Here is a 23,744-nt window from a genome sequence, read left to right as displayed (position 1 = left end):
TCTTCTTTAATATGCTTTCCAGCTAATTGAAAAGAAATCACTGCAAGTATGAGGTAAATCTGAAAATACATTTAAAATTGTTAAAAGATAACATTTAAAAAAGTAAATGGTATTTATCTAGAAGTTTGATTATAAACTAAATTGGTTTTATAGGGTTTTCATAGCTATTTATACTTTTATAAAGCAAATCCTATTTGAGAATTAAATGAGTTCTTCCTAATTTGAAGATAAATATTTGAAAATTATTTATAAAACATTTAAATATTTTTGAACATATATGCCTATATTTGCACATACATACATATACATGTTACTTCAGTGAAACATTATGGCTGAATGAAAGTAAAATTAACTCGTGGACAGGAAAATACTTAGTCTTTCAGCCTTGTCTCCTCAGCCATCCATTCCCTTGAGAAAGCAAATTTTGTTTAGACACAAAAGAAAAATGTACTATTAAAATGCAATTCAGAAGTGATAAAAACTGTAAGTTCAGCAGCCGGCTCACAGCACCCCCTTTGTATACTCAGGGACATTGGGGCCACATTAATTTGTGTGTGTGTGATGTCCATCCCATGTGCAAATTAGCACTGGAAGGACCATAATCTGTCTTATATGAGAGCTCTTTTCCCAAGAGCATGTGTAATACATGCTTGTGTAATTTTGTGTAATTCAAAGCTCTGTGTTCTGTTTGTTTTTATATTTTAAATAGTATTAGAGATGTTTTCTTAGGAAAAATATTAAAAAAGAGTTTATTAATAAACATTAAAAAGGAAAAAACATTAAAGGGGAATTGTAGAGAAGCACTAAAATTAACAAAATAATGCTGCTTTCCTTTATTATTTTTTAAACAAATTTATGAATATCATGGCAAAGAATCAAATTTTCAGTTCAGCTGAGATAATAAAAACCTTCCTTGTCTTAATTAAATGAGATAATATATGTGAAAATATTGACATACGGTTATGGGGTCAATAAATCTGTTGAACTTCAACTTTATTTTTTCAAAGCCTGAATTTCAGAATTTTCTTCTCAGCAGAATATTTCATTTTGCCAGATATATATATATTTTTTTATTGCCCAGATCTCTTTCTCTAGTTTCTTTTATTTAAAACAGCATCTAACTCCAACTTCATTAGCACCATATCCTCTTTGATTATATTAATTAAAATTTTTGAGGTTTACTCCTATTTCCTTCATTAAATCTCTTTCCTCCAGATTATCTTTTGTGTTTGGATCTGTGTCTTTCTTTCATGTTGGTAGTTTCCCCAATTGGTAATCCATTCTTAGATTCATATTAAAGGAGACTCTAAAAATCAGACTAGAAATATATTTGTACGTGAGAGTCGCTTTTTGATCGACTTTTAATTAACAATTCTTCAAATGTCAATAGTTGAAGTTGTTTCTCTGGGCCCTCCCAGTATCTTTTTGAGAAGATGCATTCATGTGAATGAAGTATTTAAGTCCAGCTGCCAGCTCACATAGATACGAGCAAGGGAAGAGTTCAATGAGTAGATACTTACATAACTAATGAATCATTGAACACTACATCAAAAACTAATGATGTACCATACAGTGGCTAACTGGACATAATAAAAAAAAATAAAATCATATATCCCATTTGGTGCCTCCCATTGGCCTGTGCCTGCTTCCCCCTGAGACCAGAGCTCTCTGGTGTAAAGTTTCTGAGAAAAGGCTCTTCTCATGGATGCATGGCCTAGGAGAGGAACGTGAATATTTCTTTACTTCTTGCACAGACTTTTGATCTGTTCCCAGTTCTGTCCCTCACCCTAAACTTCTGCAATAACTGTAGCTTTTGTTCCTGAGCTTCACTGGAGTTCTGCAAAGTGGCCCTTCCCCTTTGGCCTCTCCCTCTTCTGGAACTGAGATTTCAGTTTTTTGAATCTCCTATCTGCTTCTCACTGGGCAAAAATTTGTTGGTATTTTCACCTGCTGTTTCTCCTCTCTTTTCCACTTTCTTCTTACAGGTTTATAACTTTTTTTTTTTTAATTTCTTTACTCTTATTTCAGAGGGTTCTGGTGAGGTATTTAAGCATTTCACCACATTACACTAAAAGTATTATCACAGTCTTAGATGTTCCGTGAAAGATTATATGGGTCTTAAAATTTTGATCTTTTATGTTGATCATGATAACACATTAAGATAATAATGCTAATGCTAATGATAATGATGGCCATGGGAACAAGCTACTTCTACATTTACTTCTACTTTTAACACCCCCATTATTTATTGGGCATTTGCTCTTTCAGCCTCCATGTTAAGCTTTACATATACTAAATTATTCATTCCTTACAACAACCCCATGTGGAAGTAAAATCTCACAGAGGTCAAGTAACTTCTATAACGGAACAGAGGTAGCAAGGGCAAAGCTAAGATGTGAATACTGGTCTGGTTGACTCAAAAACCCCATTATTTATAACCCCTACCAAAAATGCCTTCATTATTTCGGTGAGTTAAAGAATGAAATTGAACCACTATCTTATTGTATATGCAAAAATTAACTCAAAATGGATTAAAGACTTTAATGGAAGATCTGAAACCATAAAACTCTTAGAAGAAAATCATAGGCAGTAAGCTCCTTGACATCAGTCTTAGTGATGATTTTTTTGGATTTGACACCAAAAGCAAAGGCAACAAAAGCAAAAATAAACAAGTGGGACCACATCAAAATAAAAAGCTGCACCGCAAGGGAAACCATCAACAAAGTGAAAAGTCTACTGAATGGGAGACAATATTTGCAAATCATATATTTGTTAGGGGGTTAATATTTAAGTATATAAAGAACTCATACAATTCAATAGCAAAAGGAAAAACAGTTTAATTTTAAAATGGTTAGAGGACTTAAGACATTTTTCCAAAAAGACATACAGATGGCCAACAGGTGTATGAATAGATGCTCAACATCACTCATTATCAGGGAAATGCAAATCAAAACCACAGTGAAGTATTACCCTACTACACCTGTCTGAATGGCTAGTATCAGAAAGAAATAACAAGTGTTGACAAGGATATGGACAAAAGGAGACCCTTGTGTACTGTTGGTAGGAATGTAAATTGGTGCCGCCACTATGGAAAACAGTATGGAGGTTCCTCAAATAATTAAAACTAGAACTACCATATGATCTAGCAGTTCCTCTTATAGATATTTATTTGAAGAAAGCAAAAACACTAACTCAGAAAGACATATGCACCCCCAGGTTCATTGCAACATTATTTACAACAGCCTAGATATGGGTTGAAGCAAACTACATGTCCATCACTGGATGATTAAGAAAAAGTGTTGTATACAATGGAATATAATTCAGCCATAAACAAAAATCTTGCCATTTGCAACAACATGGATGGACCTCGAAGGCATTATGCCAAGTGAAATAAGACAGAGAAAGACAAATACCATAAGATCTGACTTATATGTGGAATCTTAAAAAAAAAAAATGCTGATAGATACAGAAGACAGATTGGTGGTTGCCAGAGACCTGGGGTGGTGGGTAGGTGAAATGGGTGAAGGGAGTCAAAAGGTACAAAATTCAAGTTATAAAATCAGTAAGTAATTAGGACATAATGTACAGATGGAGATGTATAATGGAGACTATAATTTATAATACTGTATTGCATATTTTAAAGTTGCTAAGAGAGTAAATCTTTAAAACTTCTCATCACAAGAAAAAAGATAACTATGTATGGTGATGGATGTTAACTAGACTTGTGATGATCATTTCACAATATATACAAATATCAAATTATGTTGTATACCTGAACCAATATAATCTTGTGTGTCCATTATATTGCAATAAAAAAAAGAAAAAAACTTTGAAGAAAGCCCATTTCAATGAGAATTTCCTATACTGGGCCTCCTTTTCATTTTTGGATGCCATTTTTAAATTAACATTTTTATTTACACAGTAAATTTTGAATTATTTGGCATCATTAATTGATAAATTTATTCTTTAAAATTTTCTATATTTCCAAAATATTTGAGACTTATAAAAATTCTGTAAAAAAAGTCTTAGTATCTCCTTTTGCTGAATAAGAAGTGAAATTCATAAAAGTTAGTAACAGAGATAGTGGCAGAGGTTGAAGTGGAATCCAGGTATTCTGATTCCAAGCCATGTTTTATTTTCACTATGCTTTACTACTTCTCTAAATTCTAATGCCTTTAATCAAATGTCTACAGAAATAAAATTAACATCACTTAAATGTTCTTTCAGGTTTTTGCCATTTTCTTCCTACCATAAAAATAAAAAGTATACCCCATTAATGCATTCATCAAGCAAGTATGGTCCCAATTCCTATGGAAGTCAACATTTTAGAGATGAAAATCCTAAGAAGTGGATCTGTGACAAGGTATGTTAATGCAACATTAAAAAATAATGTTCCTTTGGAAAGGCTAAACATATACACTGATTACAACAAATATAAATATTCTCATTACAGTTAACACCTTCATGGTTATAAAATTATTTATAGCTATTTCATGTAGAGATGACACTGCTGACTTCTCTAGGCAGTAAGAGATTTATGTTTTTGTTTTTTAGTGTTATATGTTTTTATGTGTAATGGCTCAGCTACCCAATGATCTATGGCATGCATCATGGCTTTCCCAAAGCCAACCAGGGTCAAAACTTGAATCTGTGGTTACAGAATAGCCAAGCTCTCAAGACATGGAGATCAGCGCTTGATTGCTTTCTCTCAATCTCTGTGTGTTTGTGGATAGATAGATAGTAAATAAGTAGGTAGGTAGATACATAGATGGGAATAGATAGAGATATATGTGATATGTATATATATACGATATAGAAAAGAAGAAAGCAAATATTTATTGATTCCAGAGTTACATTTGCTAGCATTTAGAGAAAATTTTCTGAATAGGGAAAACACCAAGGTGTCTTACACCAATGTGAGGTAAAGGAAAGTTCTTACTACATGTTAAGCCTACTATCTAACAGAAACTATAACTTATTTATGGAAATAATTATGCAGATAAAATCAAGTTGTAAGTGACACTCTGAAAAGGGGTTAAAGCCACTGAGTTCCATAGGGTATACCAGACGTATTGGTTCTATTAATAGTTTGTCAGTGAGGATTTATTCATTTACACACAGCCTCCTTCCAAAAGGATTTAAGACACATTACTAAAAGGTAAATACAGTAAAGGTTATATTTTAGAAATAAAAATGGGGAAATGATCTTAGATGAGAATGGTGTCTATACTCACAAAATAAAGGAAACCATTACAGCAGTGGTAAGTGATTGGAATTTCAGCTTGTGGATGGCAAAAATGAAGAGGAAAACAAAAGTTGCAGACACATCCTCATTACTCAAGAGGAGGACACATGTTAGACCCTTAAGAAAAATGATATCTTTATTTTACCAAACTCTAAGAAAAAGACTTTTTTTATGACATTGTAAATATGGGATTACCGAGGGTTAGTCACTGGGGAGTAACACAGATACTTTAGAAGGTGCCTTTTTCTTTTCCACCTGCTAAGTCCTCTTTCTTAAAAAATGATCTAAAATACTAAACAATAATTCCACATCATAAAGAATAGGTACGGTGAGTAGTTCAATTTGGCTCACTGATTGAAAAACCTAAGTACTGGTGACGATGTTATTCTTGGCATTTGTTTGTACTTGATATGCAGCCATTCAGAATATAGGCTCAATATAATATTTAAACTATTTAATTTCATATTTTGAATGTGCATAATGTGATCTACATCTCATTTGCTATTTGACATAAACATTTTTTGCTTTTATGTCCCCTCACCATTTTATTTAATTCACGGAAGTGTTCGTTTCTTTAAATATAAATGATTTACCTCAGGACACTAAGCTACTTCTGAGTAAATAAGATCCTTGTGCAAATGTTTCTTTCCTAGAATAATACAGTACTTTTTGGCTTTATATGACAGATTCACCTCATACATTCTAACATATTTTAGAATATGCATCTATCTTACAGAAGTAAGCAACTTCATGGAAATATAGAGACTTCTGGATACTCACTAAAGAGAAAAAATTTATTTTGTTCTTTTGAGGAATCATGTGCCCCTCCATACTTTTAGAAAGTATACATACTTAACAAGTTAATGACAAATAGTTGCTCTTGTAGACCCCGAAAATTAAGAGAGAAAAGTATAGGGATTTTTTAAGTCTTTTTTTTTTTTTAAGATTTTATTTATTTATTTAACAGAGAGAGCACAAGCGGGGGGGCGGGGAGCGACAGGCAGAGGGAGAAGTAAGCCTGGTGCAGGACTCCATCCCAGGACTCTGGGATTATGACCTGAGCCGAAGGCAGACGCTTAACTGACTGAGCCACCCAGGGGTCCCTGGGTTCTTTAAGTCTTAATAAATCATGAATCCACTTAACCCTACATAAAAGCATGTAGAAAAATACTAAATGCAAATTGAAATTCCTTTTTTCCCACCTTCCCTCCCTTCCTTCTTATTTCTTCCTACTTTCTGATCTCTTCAAATAAACGTATTAAATAAACAAATTATCTTTCTGTGTGGCTAATGTAATCCGCACGATAGAGAGGTAGCCATTTTATTGTTTATATGTTAAATCTGACCACTATTAGACGTAATTTATATTTTGATTTGATGTCAAGTCATTTGGGTGAGAATTGGGTCCAATAAAAACTTAAGTTTCTTGATTACTGAAGTTAGAGGCCACAATTTATTCATTATTAGTGGAGTCAGGATAGTTTTAGGTAGGCTAGAGTTATTAAGGTCAAAATATTGAAGAAGAAAGGCTGACCTGGTTTTATGCTTCTTTTGTGGGAAGATGGACTGTTTACAGACATTTAAATTATACATAACATTTAGTTGAAAGCAATAAATTGATTTCAGCCAAGAAACAGCTCAATTAAATATAGTTGGTTCCTGTTCTCTACCTTTTCCGTCATGTTTTAAGATTATCTACATGGAGAATTTCCTTTTCTTCTATCATCTATAAGCCTGGAGGTTATAATTTTCAAATCATTTGTTACACAGTGATAAAGGGTATCAGTTGAGAGAAAATCAAATGTTAGATACTCTTTCTCTGATCACATTCACATTAACTCAATTAAATATCAAATATTGTTTAAATATTTTTGTTTTATTTTTAATGCTATTGACTCGAAGAACACTGTACAAAGACATCAGAAAGTCAACAGAGGGAGAGCCAATAGTACAGTTTTTTCTTCATAGTATGAAAATCAGTAATGAAAAATAACATATATCATTTTTCTTAAAAGCATGGACATCTGTAATAAAAATGTAATAAAACATATCATATTTCTTTTTTATGTAATTAGTGATGATAACTTTTAATCAACTTAAGTTATATCTTTTTTTAAATTTTTTATTGAAATTCAATTTAGTTAACATATACTATATTATTAGTTTCAGAGGTAGAGGTCAGTAATTCATCAGTTGCATATGACACCCAGTGTTCATTGCATCAAGTGCCCTCCTTAATGTCCACCACCCAGTTACCCACCCCGCTACCCACTTCCCCTGCAGCAACCCTCAGTTTGTTTCCTGGAGTTAAGAGTCTCTTATGGTTTGCCTCCCTCTCTGTTTTCATTTCATTTTATTTTTCTTTCCCTTCTTTACTCACATTTCTTTAATCTATTCGCAAAATGCCCCAAGTTGTTAGATTCAAGGCCTGTGTCTTAAATGGTAAAAATTTTAAGTTCAGGTAAATAATTTGTGTTTATAAACTCTTTACTGTGCTGATATCAATATTTAAAATAGAAGTGAAATTCAGTAAGGAGCATATACCAGTCATTCACTATTAATTTAATCTATTTGGGTAAATTTAAATGAGCTGGACAATACAAAAATTCAGTATACTAAAAACATCCTTTTGGTTGTCAAAACATTCACATATGTTCATATTTACTGAAGCAGAAATAATAGTCAAAGGCCTTTATCTGAATTGGAATGAGTTCTCATATGCATTTTAGACAACTGATTTTAATGGAACAATTTCGTGTTTTCCCACGTTTGCAGAATTCAGGAAGAGACTTTAAGATGGTTCATGTTGCTAGAGCCTTTCTTCATCTGCCTTATTGTAGGTGAATTACAACATTAGGGCAGCCCTTTCTTGTTATTTTCACATGCATTTTGGTCCTAAACAGGATTTCATAAGCCACAAAGCATAAAAATATCTAGTACTCCAAAGAATTAATTTAGAGAACCTAAGCATATTGCACAGAACATAAAGTTGACCTTTACCGTCTACGGCTTTTGGAATGGAGTGGGATGTGGAGCACATCATAGATTTAATGTGGCACATCGCTGTCTGCAGAAGCTTGGGTGGGACTGGGACTGCTTGCCCATGGCACCCGGTGATTGAATCTGCTGTCACCAGCATCCTGATAATAATGAACATTCAGCTTAACGACCGTGATTATGATTATCATAATTGATGTGCAAGTGCAGTGTGTGGGGATCATTACAGCTGAACTGTACAGCAGAGAAACATGCCTCAGTTATGGATAATTTTACTTTTATGCATTGATTGGGATAAAATATGCCTTTCTATTTAAACAGACCAGCTTCATATGATTTTAAGAATCTTTCTGTACATGTTGATTGATGATTATGCACTTGCTGAAAAACAGCCCCTTACAGTTGTTTGTTTTGTGTTGTTTCGTTTCATTAGTAAATGTAAACAATTAAATAATTAGGTGTAATTGAGGGAAAATATTTTGCTTATGAGGATGGCCTTCAATAATCAAGTATTCAGTTTAAGTGTTTTTTTTTTTTTCTCTCTTTCTCTCTCACAGTATACCAGGGACTGAAATTCTTCCATTTTTTTTCCTATGATTACCCTTGTACCAGTCTTCTTGAGGTCACTAGGCTTCAGGGAAAATAATAAGTTTAAATAATTTTTATTATAGATCTCTAGATGTATTTGCATATGTGTATATTTATATATACTCTATTACGTACTTTAGAAAACTGGATGGAGCCAAATATTATTTATCAAAATAATATTAAACCTATAGAATAATGTTAAGATATGTATATTTGCACTACCTTTGCTTTTTAACCACCACCTTGTTTCTGATAGATTTATTATATTGTGTAGTAATTTTCAGTTATACTTTTACAAAGGATTTCTGATTTGAATTTTAACTTGTGGATGAAAATAATATGTACAGTGATGTATCCAAGATTTTCAGTAGATTAGATCTGACTGTATTAGTTTATGATTATTAACCTAAGGGCTTAATTTGCATTTGAGTCTAAAATATTACATTTGAGTGATGAACAAACATAATGGAACACATTTCATAAAGCCTGCTAAGCCATTAAAAAAAAACTTTTATTTTGTAACTGCAGTCAAGTCTGAGATTGAGAGGTCTCTCCACCAGATTATTAATAACTGTAGAGCGCTAAAGAGACTATGGCAAACATTTCCTTCTGAGATCTGTAAGATTTCCATCACCCCTGGTAAGGTGCTCACTCTAGATGTGCAGCTCTAGGTGTAGCACAGAGTCTTTGACAGCCAGAGGTTTAACAGCTTGTCTATAAAATTCTCCTTTTGGAAGTTTTTGGTCCCAATATGATTCTTGAACTTTATTAAGAGTTCCTCTTTAAGTTTGCCTCTAAAAATTCAACATATGCCAGTCTTCTCTGCATAATTACTAATCTAAGATAACAAGAATTAAATTCTTCATCTGACAAAAATCTTGGAATATGTTATCTGTACTTCTCTGTAATTAAACTCTTAACCTTAATTTAAGAAAAAAAAACGTTAAATGCCTCAATTTATTTTGTTGTAGTTGTTGTTGGAAACTGAGTTAACATATCAGCAAAAACTTTAGTCTTCTAGACCTTTTGCCCTCATTCCTAGTTATAGGATCATAACTTTAATTTATTTCTGTGACCCCCCCCCCCCGGTGATGTCTTTATCTGACTTGGCAAAAGAGGAGATTTCCCAGAATCAAGAGCCCCAAAATGACTAGAAATATAGCTAGTAAATATTCTTAATGTCTTAGAAAGAGGCTGACTTTGATCTTAGAAATCGTGGAAGTGTTTGAAGCATTATATGAACATGAGAGTTAACATTAACAGTACTTACTCAAGTGTCATTTGGCTATGTCTGCAGGTTTGGCATGAAGAAGTCAAGGGGATATTTGTTTGTCCTTCTGGTGGGCCCCTATCAAACCACACTAAATAATAATGTTTGAGCGTTTCCACTGCAATGAACATTCTTACACATACATCTTTGCCCTAATGAATTCCCAAAAGTGAAATTTCTTATTTTTAAGATTTATTTATTTAGAGAGAGAGAGAGAGAGAGAGCACACAAGTGCACATGCACAAGAGAGGAGCAGAGGGAGAGAGAGAGAATCTCAAGCAGACTCCCCGCTGAGCATGGAGCCCCACATGGGGCTCGATCCCAGGACCCTGAGATCATGCCCTGAGCCAAAATCAGGAGTCGGCCATTTAACCAACTGAGTGACCCAGGCAATCTGGAAAGTGAAATTTCTGAATCAGGGCTGTGATGGTTGCTTTTACGTGTCAGTTTGACTAGGCATTAGTACCATTATTTAATCAAACAGTAATCTAAGTGATGCTATGAAGGTATTTTGCAGATGTGGTTAATATCTACCATAAGTTGACTGTAAGCAAAGCAGATTACCCTCAGTAGTGTAGGTGGGTCTGATCCAATCAGTTGAAAGCCTTAAGAGCAAAAACTGAGGTTTCTTGGAAAAGAAATCCTGCCGCAAGCCTATAATATTAATTCCTGCCTGCATTTTTAGCCTGCCAGGTTACCTTGCAGATTTGGACTCGCCTGTCTCCATAACTGCATAGTCCAATTCCTTAAAAAACTCTTGTCTGATTGTCTATTTATCTGTCATCTTTCATCATTAGTTCTCTTTCCCTGGAGAACCATGACTGATATAGAGGGCTAGCACATTAATTTTTTTTCTAATTTTTTGGATTTTTCCAGGTTTATAGAGATATAATTGATGTATAATATTGTTTTAGGTTAAGGTGTACAATATAATGATTTGATACACATATACCTTATTAAATGGTGACCACAACAGGATTAGTTAATACATCTGTTAGTTCATAAAATTACCTTTCTATGTGTATGTGTGTGGTGAGAACATTTAAAATATACACTCTTAGCAATGTTGGTTTTTCAGAGCTTTTTTATCTTATAACTGAAATTTTCTCCCTTTGAACCAATATCTCTTCATTCCCTCCCACCCCCAGTCCCTGGGTACTAATCTCCTGTTTCTATGAGTTTGACTATTTTATAATATAATAATATATAATATATATTATATAAAAATATATATCATATAATATATAATATAATATTTGTCTTTCTCTGACTTATTTTACTTAGTAAATGCCCTCAAGTTTCATCCCTGTTGTCTCAAATGGCAGAATTTCCTTTTTTATTGCTGAATAATATTCCTGTGTGTGGCAGGGGTGTGTGTTACATTATCACATTCTCTTTATCCGTTCATCCATCAGTGGACACTTAGGTTAGTTCCATGTCTTGAATATTGTGAGTTAACTGCAATGAACACGAGGGTGTATATATCTTTGAGATAGTGATTTCCTTTCCTTTAGCTGTATGTCCAGAAGTGGGATTGCTGGGCCATACAGTAGTTCTGTTTTTAATTGTTTTCCATAATGGCTATAGCAATTTGCATTCCCACAAACAATACATAAGGATTCCCTTTTCTCTATGTCCTCACCAACACTTATCCCTTATCTTTTTGATAATAGGCTAGTGCATTATTATAGCTTTTGTTATATATTGTCAAACTGCCCTAAAGAAAATGTATAGTTCTAGAAGAGTGGCAGTAAATTTGTAGAGATGTGAATTAATTTTAGAATTGTTAAGAATACAAATAGTGTTAAAATTGAAAATGAATTAGATGTGGTAAAGTAAGAAAAAAGGAAGTTTGCTGATTACTCCTAAGTTTCTGCAAGGGACAAACTGAATTTATAGTGATACTATTCACTGAGATTGGGAAAAGAAAAGGATCAGAATTTTGGGGGCAATTGCAGGGAAGAAATCTTGAGCTCAATCTTATACATGTTTGAGATTGAGATGACTTTGATTCGTCCAAGTAGAGATGTTAAATAAATAGCTAAATATCTATGTTTGTTGCTTGAAACAACTTGGACCAGAGTCACAAAACTGAGTGTATCTCATTCATAAGTTAAATTTTGTATATTCAGTTCCTAAATAATAATTGAAATCCTGACAGTGAATGAAATAGCCTAAAATAAAGCATAGGATAATAAGAGGGGAACTAGAAGTTTTGAGGAATGCCAACATTTAATAACCATTTTGGAGTTGGATGAGCTGTAAAGGAGGTAGATAAATGTGAAGAAAACCAAAAGAATATGCTTATCACAGAAGTCAAGGAAAGGTAATGCAGTAAGAAAGGAGTGATGAGCCATGGCAAATGATACTGTGAAGTTAAAGAAGGTGAGGACTGAAAAAGCCCACTAGATTTAGCAAAATCAAAGTCATTGGTTACTTAACAAGAGCTGATTCAGTGACAATATGGGGAACCAAGCCAGACTGGAATAGTTTGAAGAGGGAGTAAAAAAACAGTGGGGGGTGGGAAGGATGGGGGGAAGGGAGAGATCGATCAAGTTAGATAGTAATTTGAATAAATTTGGCTGGAAAGGGAGAAGAGAGATTGGTAGGGCAAGGGCTATAGGGAGAGATATAGTGAAGTATCCTTTTTTTTTAAAGATGGAAGAAGTCTAACATGAATAAATTTTACTTTGCTGTGTGGATATTATTATTTAACCAATTTCCTATGATTTATATTAATTTGTCTTTTAAATTAGTGTTTTTGAATTTTCATATTTAGAAACAATGCTAAGGGCCAGTACTCCTGCAGCTCAACCTTTGCCCACAAATATGTTTGAAGTACTTGTTCTCTGCCAGAGGTGATTTTGCAGTTTGGGCAATGTATAAACACACTTTTGGCTATCACAACTGGGTAGAAGTAGGTGGGGGTCAGTGCTACAGGCATCTAGCACCCACCTTCGGCTTTGGATTGCTAAATTTCCTATAATGCACAAACCAGCTCCCCACAACAAAGAATTATTTGCCTAAAATGTCAGTAGTGCCACTGTTGAGAAATCTTGGGTTAAAGAGTATGCATGTTTTTAAGACTTTTGATTCATCTTCCCAAATGTCTAAACAGAAAGGGTGAACTAATTTACATGGCCAACTGGCAATTTATGTGAATTTCCATTTCCCTGCATCTCATCAACTCTATTATTTTATCATCATTAATTTAATTTTATTTTTTTGCTTGTGAACTTTTGTTCCTTGCAACTTTATATATGGGAATTCTTTGATCCCTGATTTAAGGTACGTTTCTTCAGAAGAGGTTGTTGTTTGTTTCTGCCAAGAGCTTAATGGAAAAAATAAATTTCGATTTGACATCCAAACCTCTGCGAGTTCAAGTTCATTGTTAGGAACTCTCAGGAAAGACTTTTTTTTTTTCTCTCCACTTAACCCAGAGCCAAGAGTGAGACAGGGACATATGTCAAAGTCTCCCTAAAAGGGTCTTTTTCTTTGTCTAGTTCACCTACTAGGAATGTTATTTTGTTAGGAGTGCTGGATTCACACAGAGATCTCCAGTATAACTCCCACACTCTGCTGCAGCCCAGTTGTCAATTTCTTGACCATGTACCATGTTATGCCCAGACACTAGGACTATAAATAAATATATATCTTGGAACAAACACAACTGTTTAGGCCTCACTAGATTTGCTTTTTTTTTTGTCGATTCTTTCTTCCGAAGAATCCCCTTATTTTTTTCCAGGTCATCTGTGCATTGAAAAGATCTTAAAATCTTGTATCCAGAAATTTTAAGTGAAAGAAGCTTCCTGAACGTCTAGTTTGTTATAGTGCCAGAGATTAAAGTACTGACACTCTCTCTATCTCACATGTTGGAATAACTTTTGCTAGGTAACAAACTGTCTATTAATTTTGTACAGTTACTTTAGAGGGGAATGGTTTGCACCTAAGATACACTTCACAAGTGTATCTTAGGTGCAAACCATGTGAAGTTTTTCTAAATATTAAATGATCACTTAAGTTTCTCTTGCTACTTTTAATATACTATAAAATGATTTAAAATTTATTCTTGTATAAGGATGATTCGGTTTTACACTTTTCACAAATAGTTCCTGAGTTTCCTCGATACTATTTACTCTATTGTTTCTTATGGTTAGCAATTCTATTATTTTTATTATTCACTTCACTTAGTTACTGTTTTATTTACTTTGGGATTTTTGTAGACTTTATATTACTTTATATTAACTCATTTATTGTATGCACCAGACTTACTGTTTTATATATTTTAAAAAAATGATCTCAATTATGTGTCAAGTAGATACAGAATGTCAGAATATTATTTATAAATATAATGGTACAATGAATTCTCCACCTGACTTAGAGAAAAAACATTACTGTTATTCTGAAGTCTTATGTGGCACTCTTAACGATTCTATCCTTTCTGTTGCTAACTAGAAGTATCTACTATCCTGAATTTTTAGTAATGTCTTTGCTTTTATCTATACTTTATTACACATATTTATATTCCCAAGCAGTAGTTAATTTTACATAATTAGGCACTTTATATAAATGTTTTTATAAGTGTGTGAATTATACCATGTGTTTTTTTAACAACTTGCTATACAAGATACTCACTGCGTCTAGCTGCATTTCATTTTCACTAATGTAACGTATTTCACACATGAATTTGCCACAATTTATCCATTTTACTGGAGATGAATGTGGGTTTTTTGGTAGCCTTTTTGCTCTAATAAACCATGCTCATCTGAATGTTATATTGGTTCTTTTACATACCTTTTGGTTCCTATATGAAAGAAAGGTATTGCTGATTGTATATGTACATCCTTAAATTTGTTCATAAGAACATATTTTTCCAAATGTTTTACAAATTGGATATACAGCAGGGATATTCAGTATTCCTGCCAACATGTATTATTGTTAACTTTAACATTTTTTTGCCAGTATCAGATAGGTGTAACATGATAGTTTTAATTAGCATTTTCTTGATTTTAAAGAAGTTCTGCTTTTTTTCTGTAAAAGCACACTATGTCTCTCAATAAAAATTAAGAATTTTTTTTCACATAGATTCTTCACATTTGTTACCAGGTTTATTCCTAAACAAATAATATTTTATTGTTATTGTGAAAAAATTCTTTTCTCATTTATTTTCTAACTTGCTCTTGTTATATAGTCATTTTTGTTGTGCGTATGTGTTTTTGTTAGTGTATTAGTTTATTCAGGTTGCCATAAAGTACCACAGACTGGGTGGCTTAAACAGCAGATATTTACTTTCTCGCAGCTCTGGAGCTGGAAGAGCCAAGATCAAGGTGCTGTCAGGGTTGGTTTCTGGTGAGGACTCTAGCTTATAGACAGCTGCCTTCTTGCTGCTGTGTCCTCACATGGCCTCTTCTCTGGGCATGCATGAAGAGAGAGAGAGAGGATGAGAGAGAGAGAGAGTGAGATTGGTAGAGAAATAAATCTCTTCCCTTCTTGTGATACCAGTCCTATTGATTACATTCTGGAGTCAGAATCTCTCATTTCAAATTACTACTACTTGCTTTTGAGCAAGTTATTTGAATTCTCTGTATCTGTTTTCTCATCTGTGGAAAGGGAAAATCTTTTACCCTTTACAATTTGCTTTGATGACAGAATTAGGGAATCGTATAAGTGATTTGGACTACTCAACATGGTAAACACCATACATTTTAGTTATTATTATATATATGACGCTTTTGACTTCTTTTCCTATTCTATTTTTCCATTAGTATATTTTGATTGCTAATGTTGTAATGATATCCTAAATCTCTGTTGTTCTCTGTATCATTTAAAATTTCTCCATCATTAGCCCCATTTTCATGTGTTAACATTATAAAAGCTATTTAGAAAGTAATAATAAAATAACATTAATAAATTGACCAAGTCCTAGATGATTAAAAGATTAATTTGCCTTGTATTAATATAAGTGTATTTTCCATACTATATATATTTCATGTTTTACTATTACAAAAATTATTGACATGTAAATATATTAGATGTTTAACTTGTGCTACTTCTAGGACAAATATGTGACAGCTTGCTATCAAGCTGAATTTTTACTTATACATAACATTTCCTATACTTTTGTATCTTCAGTTGATTTTTATGTCAGAATATAAAAAGCAGTACTTTAAAAATCATTTTTGGTAAATTTCCAAGTTGGTACTTAATATTGTTTTTAACCCTTACAAAAAAGAAAAGGAAACCAGCAGTGATACAGATCATAAAAATAAAGGACAAGTCAAACACTTCTTTTCATTTTATGTTAGCTTATTGTTCCATATCACCTTATATAATGTGCAGACAAGCTCAGAATTCCACTTAATCTGTTTCATACACTGGGCTTCTTACTTGAGAATTCATTTAATGAAACTATAAAAATTATTGTTGTGAATTTAATTTATTTTAACATACTTAACGCAGTATTTTCCAAATTATGCCTGATCCGATATATTTTCTCCCAAACATGTTATTCACAGAGTTATTTAACTAAATCTTCCTACTCTAAAAGGATGCTGGAAGCCATACTACCCGACTGATTTTGAGAATTCTGTAGTTAGTAACTTCCGTTATACTGGTGGCATATTGAAAATAGTGTCATTAACTCTGGATTAATCTACAAGCTATTTTTTAGGTGGCTATTATAAGGTTATCAACTCAGGGAAAAACTTAAATATGCTAGCATATTCAAAGGGTAACAAATGTGAACTATCAGATGACTAAAAAGTGGTAACTTGCCAGTCTGGACAGCAACTGACTTTAAGGATATTTACTAAATAATATTAAGGTACAAAAATAGTGAAAATATTTCATGCTGTTGCTGGAAAGATACAAGTGTTGACCTTACTTTTTTATTAAATCTATTCCAAGAGCTATTTGCAAAGATTTTGCTCACAATTGGAATATTTAATAAAATCTAATTTTCTTCCTCTGTAATTCCTCAGTTGGAAAATGTGGTCCCTTGATGATGATCTAAGGCTTTGAAGAATAAATAGATTTCGAAGAGAAAATTAGATGGTACTTATTATGCTGTCTAACTAGCAATGCATTGTCATTTGTCTGTTGTATTATAAATGTCTTGCTTTCCTTACCTTCTTCATTTAATCATGTAACTTGCCTGTAAGCAACATTAGAAAAAAAGTTGCTCTATTACTCCTTCAGCTGTTTTTTGTCTTTGCTTATTCCAGAGACAGCTCACACTTATGCCCAAGACAGAACACTTAAGGTACTCCACGACCCCTGTTGTCTTCTGAATCCCTTCCACCTGCACCCTCACTTGTGCCAAATCCTAGGGAGACAAACTACTTTCCTCCCTCTCCCACGTGAAGTTCTGTATGACTGGCAAGTGTAGTATTTTAAAAATCAAACCTTAATATAAAAACCCCATTCTAGGCCAAAATTAAATTTTCTCATGGTAAATATCATTTCTGTGCATTTATTCAATGTTTTATTATACATTTTTCAGAGTACTTTTTGTTAATGCATCTAATTATTTGTCATTGGAAGACTGAGCCTGTCTGCCCAAATTTCTTTACAGCTTACCAGCCTGATGCCATATATCAGGATGACATTTATTATAGCAATAATGAATGGCAAATAGCATTTGCCATATACTTTTTTCCTTCACTTTTATGTCATGCTTGTATTAAGAAAATTACTTCCATTTTATTTGTCAACATTTTCAGTAGAAATTCATTTATATTGCTAATACCTATAAACCATTAAAAAAAAGGCTAAAGCATTTTCTTCAAAATACTATTTTTAAAAGAAATACATGGAATTTGGAACCATACTGTTTGAATCTGAAGCTTTGCTTACTTTATCTCTGATTTTTGAGACATGCATATTGTTTTTCTAATTGAATTCAGAAATCATCTGTCATTTTAGTTTTGACATGTAATATACATAAATAATGTCCAAAAGATAGAAGCAATCTAATTTGCAAGTATTAATGTACTTTCTAATTCTAATAGCATTAATTGAGGAGTTATAAAATACTATATATGTAAAGTGTATGTTTTGTTTTTAAAGTATGTTTCCATATTTGTGGCTAGCATTTCCTAAATATCAAGGTAGAGTGAAAATTCTAAAAATATATCAGAAAAAAAAAAGATGATAGAATGTATTAGATATATTCACGGGTAATATATACTTTTTCTTTTTACCCCAAAACATTACTGATAAAATTTCCTTGCTTTAACTTTGACTCTCATCTTACTTACCTATAATAGACATAAATGCTTACAATATAAAAGGGTCTCAAGTTGCATGAATCTGTCAGATTGGGAGATTTTCAGGTATCAAATGTTAAGTATTTGGTATTCTATGAAGAAATTCATCTTAGAATATAGCTACTAGGTTAGTATAAAGTTATGGCTTAGTAGCATTAAAATAATCAATGGTAGCTTTAAGGTTGATTTTTGATACCATGGTAACATAAAAATAAAGTTCACTTTCAAAGAAACTTCTTTCTAAAGTACAATATGACTTATGGTACAGCCTCAGTAGAGTCAGCTGTGTCAAAGCAAAGAAAGCCATTTTTTTTTCAAATGTTAAAAATTTTTTGGTATAAATAATCATTATTATTGTTATATAGCGTGACCTCAGAGGGGATGACAATGTGCTTAGTTTTATTTTGTAATTGATTTTTTATTAAAATATAATTAACATACAGTGTTATGTTAGTTTCAGGTGTACAGTATAATGATTCAACAGTTCTATGCATTACTCAGTGCTCCTCAGGATAGGCACTTTGTCTATTTCACCCATTCCCCCCACTCACCACCCTTCTGGCAACCAGCAGTTTTATTCTCTGTATTTAAGAGTCTGTTTTTGATTTGTCTCCTTTTTCTCTTTGTGCATTCGTTTTCTTCCTTAAATTCCACATATGAATGTCTTTCTCTGTCTAACTTATTTCACTTAGCATTATACCCTCCAGGACCATCCATGTTGTTGCAAGTGGCAAGATCTCTTTTTCTTTTTTATGGCTGAGTAATATGCATTGTGTATATATGCAGATGGACACGTGGATTGCTTCCATATCTTGACTATTGTAAATAATGCTGCAATAAACATAGAGGCGCATATCTTTTAGAATTAGTGTTTTGTTTTCTTTAGGTAAATACCCAGTAGTGGAATTACTGGATAATATGGTAATTCTGTTTTTATTTTTTTGAGGAATCTCCATACTGTTTTCCACAGTGGTTGCACCAGTTTGCATTCCCACCAAGAGTGCGTGAGGGTCCCTTTTTCTCCACATCCTCAGCAACACTTGTTATTTCTTATCTTTTTGATTCTAGCTATTCTGAGAGGTGTAAGGTGATATCTCATTGTGGTTTTATTTTACATTTCCCTGATGATGGGTGATGTTGAGCATCTTTTCATGTGTCTGTTGGCTATTTATGTGTCTTCTTGGTTTTGTTTTTAAAAATTATAGTCAAAAAGTTTGTTATCTCCAGAACATGTTGCCTGAAGTATGTATGGTTCACTTACTCAGAGTGTGTCTTTGCCCCATTAAGTGCACAATTCCTTTCTTTCACAACTATGAACACACACCCACATACAGGAAAGACATCCCTGGGTGGGGAGGAAAGGGGAAGTAACTGAAGAACCAGCTTTCTCATGTTGAAACTTACACATAAAAGTGATATTCCACACTATGATTGTTTTCTCTATGGAAGTATAATTGTTAAGTATACTTCCATTACAAGTGCATGTTACCTGGTGTGGACCTGGAGTTCAGTACACAAGAGCTGTCCATTCTCGTAGACTCACTAGATCACTAATAAAAATCAAGTCACTAGCTTTCTTCTACTTATTTTATATGGGAAGTTTGATTTAAAGGCAGGCAAAGTGGGTTTTCAGTTTAAATCAGGAGATGGCGATTTTCTTTAGAAATAATGTTAAGACTTTACATTAATACTTTGATACTTTTTTTTGACATCTGACTCTTTAGATATATAATTGAAGCTATGGGCCTTCTGTCTAAAAATAAAGTGCAAATACAAAAAAGAACACAAAATTTATATGCCATCAATTTAATTTTATTGGAAACTAATTTCCTTCACCAAACAAATAAAACAATAGGTTTTTTAGTATTTGTTTACAATTATTACTCTCAAATGCCTACTTTATGAAAATGTGGAAATGAATCCAAATTTTGCAAGTAAAGAAATAAAATTGTATAAAAATGAATTTCAATGAAAACACTACCATGGTTTCAGTTGAATAAAAAGTTGAAATGTTGGGGTAGCCTTTTGATGTGGCAATGCACTTCTCTGATGTTAATTTTATTTCAGTTTTTCTAATGACAACAAATGTTAAAAATAATAACTTACCTGCATATGCAGTGTCAGATGGAACCAAAACTCCAGCAACCTGCTTTGTCAGAGAGCAAAGATTGGAGTAAACGAATAAAAAAGTTTTTCAAGAAATCTCTAGATTGAAGTCATGTCATTTCATATCTTTTGTCCATAAGCCTTTAAGGTTATGTGTTTTGGAGTCAGCATTATTATAGAGTCTGTGACAGCTAAAATTATGAATCCATGTATCCATTTTAGGGACATTGAAGCAGAAATGAATTTGAACAGAGATTTGTGATGTTTTCTAGGTGTTCAGAGATTTCTGCCTATACAGAAATAAACAAATGGTCATTTTCCACTTCAGCTTGCAAAAGCATTTCCTCCAGAATTAGAGAGTTGGCATAATTATCTTCTTCTAATCTTATTTTCCAGAGGGAAAGCTTTCTCAAAAGAATGCATGACTTTACAGCCCCATGTATAATATAGCTGTAGTGAGTTGAAGAATAATAATAAAATTACCTAAGTAATCCAACCCATGAGTGAACTCCTTATATTCTTCTGACCATGACGTCCTATTTCTTTCAAGTATTTTTAAACCTCTACTTAAAGTTGAATCCTTATCTTCAAGACTTTTCATTTCACATTCTGTTCTCCTCTTCTCATAAAAATGTCCTGTAAAAGGCTCTGGCTCTAAACTTGACTACAGGAATATGCATGCATCAGGATTCAGGGTTTTGGGGCAGCATCTTTGGCAGTAATTCATGCTTATGTTGAAAGAGGTGATCGGGATGGTATGTGGAACTGTTTTTCATCAAACAGCAAAACCAGATGTTTTCCCAAAGATTGCAGATACTACACCTAGTCATGAAATTTGAAGAGTTTCCTTCCAACCGAAGTTATGCTCAGCAGTAAAACTGTTAAACCATTTTGAAGACAGTAAGAGAGAATCTGTGTATTTTCCAAAAGGGGCTCACAAAATAGGATTTTTTCTATCATGCTGTCAGTAGGAATATACCAGACCAAATCCTTAACTTGGTTGCTTTCAGATGCTGAAGGAAAATGTTGGCTCTGTCATTTACCCTATGACATGTTAGGAAATATCTATTATTTGGGAGAAAAGGAAGTATTTCTTCTATAGTATTCTTTTGTTCTAAGTCACAAATCAACATTTATGTCTTATGCCTTGCGATTTCTCCTCTGTGGTATCTGGCTTCTTCCATTTGCATTATGAGATGATTCCAGACAGAAGTCCTTGGATGGGGCAAATCAGAGTCTGGTTAATTTCCAGCCTTCTCAAATCAACCCACTTTTTATGACAAAAAGTCACATTCTATGAAGTATTTTCACAAAGGACAGAGGTGTTCCAGCTCTATTTACTTCATTTTTTAATTGCAGGATCTTCACTACTGAAGAAGTTATTCAAATTCTGTGCTATTTTATAATCTATATCTCAAGATTCTCTCTCTGTCTATAACATTATTAAGATGAATGATTCAACACAACATTGAGTATTATGTATGAACTATAAGAGTTACTTTGGGTATATCCTCCACTGTTTAAAAATTAAATCAAGGATAAATGGTAGAAATAAATTGTGGAAGTAAAACCTTCCCCATACTGCAATACTCAAACAGAAATAATCTCTGTAATGTCTTCTGAATAGCAAATGGCTTGGCAGACTCAATTGAGATTAGTTTCTATATGCCTTTCGTATGGCTGTTTAGAGCTGCTAAATCTAGCTATCTTGGCTCTGAACATGTTTCCTGAGATTTTAGGAAGAAGCAGTTTGATGAAAAGATCAAAAACAACAATGTGGCGAAATTGACCACAGATTTACCAGATAACAAACTGTGGTAATATGGCCAGCTAATTACGTATATATTATAGGCATGATAATATTATTTACTAACTACTTCACAGGTACTAAACAATCAGAATGGACAATAATCCCAGAGCTCCTTGCTGGGATATTTAGTCACTGTTTAACCACTGGATTGTGAGGAATGGTAGAAATAATGTGTGGGTTAGCAGCTGTTTACGGACAGTAATAGTAAAAGCATTTCCATGTGTTAATGACAGGTAGGACCATACCGAAGCATGCTGGATTTTGTTTTAACCATCATTCCTGCCCAAGGAATGGGCACTACCTTTCTAGCCCTGTGTGTGGCTATATTCAGTCTCAGTGGCATGCACGACCTGTTGATTTCTTGTCTTAAATTATCTTAACTGATTGTTGTGATTCTTTTTGTGTGTGTGTGTGATTCTTATGATCTATTTGGATTTCATCAGTGTCAATTAAGATAGAAGGCTTTTACTCTTTGTAAAAGTTGATTTAACTGCTAGTGCATATGTTTGTATTACGATCTTATGTATGTAACTCCATAGAACCCCAGAATTGTTCTGTTCACTAAGTAGCAGAAAAACTACTCTTTGGGAAAGAAAGTTCTACATTCTCTAAATTTGTGTTGTTTGCTGTGATACCTATGTAGCTGTTGAGCTCTTGAAATGTGGCTAGTCTGAACTGAGATGTGCTATTAAGTGTAAAATACACACTGGATTTCAAAGATGTAGTACAAAAAAACAGGTAACATTCATATTTTCATATTAATGACATTACATTGACAATGTTTTAGACGTATTAAGTTAAAATATCTTATTGCCATACAATTAATTTCACCTATTCCTTGTCACTATTTATAATATGATTACTAAAAAATTAGAATTATTTATTTTCTATCACTGCTGCTCCATATTATATATTTTCCCAATTGTTTGGTATAACAAAGATTTGATTTTAATCGAACCTATGGAAAATCCCCTCTGGAAATTCAGATAACCATCTTTCTCTGATGTAGTTATGTTTTTTTATTTTAAAACTTTTTCACTACAATTAATACCTCACTAAACTACTTTCAGTTTATTCATTATAGGTCAAAGAGATAAGTTTTTTAAAAAAGATATGTAAAGTGGAAATTTTGGGTTTAAAAAATAACTATCCTAATGCAAATAAGTAATAACTCCAAGGGAATTAAAAATTAAGCCTTCAGTGAAATTTTTAGTATCACCGTCTATAGATATATACTATCAATTTTGGATCAGCTTTGCTGGTGGCCAAAGGACTAAAAGAAATTCCTTTTGTTCTAAGGAAATGACATAGGATTTTCTTTCCTACCGTCCCTTCTAATTAAATTTCATGAATTTACATTGTGGGAAATCAGAGTATATTCACTTAATCTAGGGATAAGATTATAGTTTATATTTATATTTATATTATATTTATAAACATAGTTAAAATTAATGTAGCTTT

The 23,744-nt window shown here is 33.0% G+C and overlaps 1 protein-coding gene across 1 annotated transcript in view; it reads left to right on the top strand.

Moving 5' to 3' along the window:
• Positions 1-23,744, top strand: part of SPATA17 (spermatogenesis associated 17) — a 214,258-nt gene that overhangs the window by 123,312 nt on the left and 67,202 nt on the right. The window contains exon 9 of the mRNA XM_028104762.2: positions 4,228-4,363. Coding sequence (XP_027960563.1) covers positions 4,228-4,363 — 136 coding nt within the window. The remainder of the gene's footprint in view (positions 1-4,227; positions 4,364-23,744) is intronic.

Source organism: Eumetopias jubatus, unplaced genomic scaffold (genome assembly GCF_037043125.1).
Source record: "Eumetopias jubatus isolate StellerSeaLion01/CBP00866 unplaced genomic scaffold, mEumJub1_p1.0 scaffold_12, whole genome shotgun sequence".
Lineage (NCBI taxonomy): Eukaryota > Metazoa > Chordata > Mammalia > Carnivora > Otariidae > Eumetopias > Eumetopias jubatus.
This window is presented reverse-complemented; position numbering and strand designations above follow the sequence as displayed.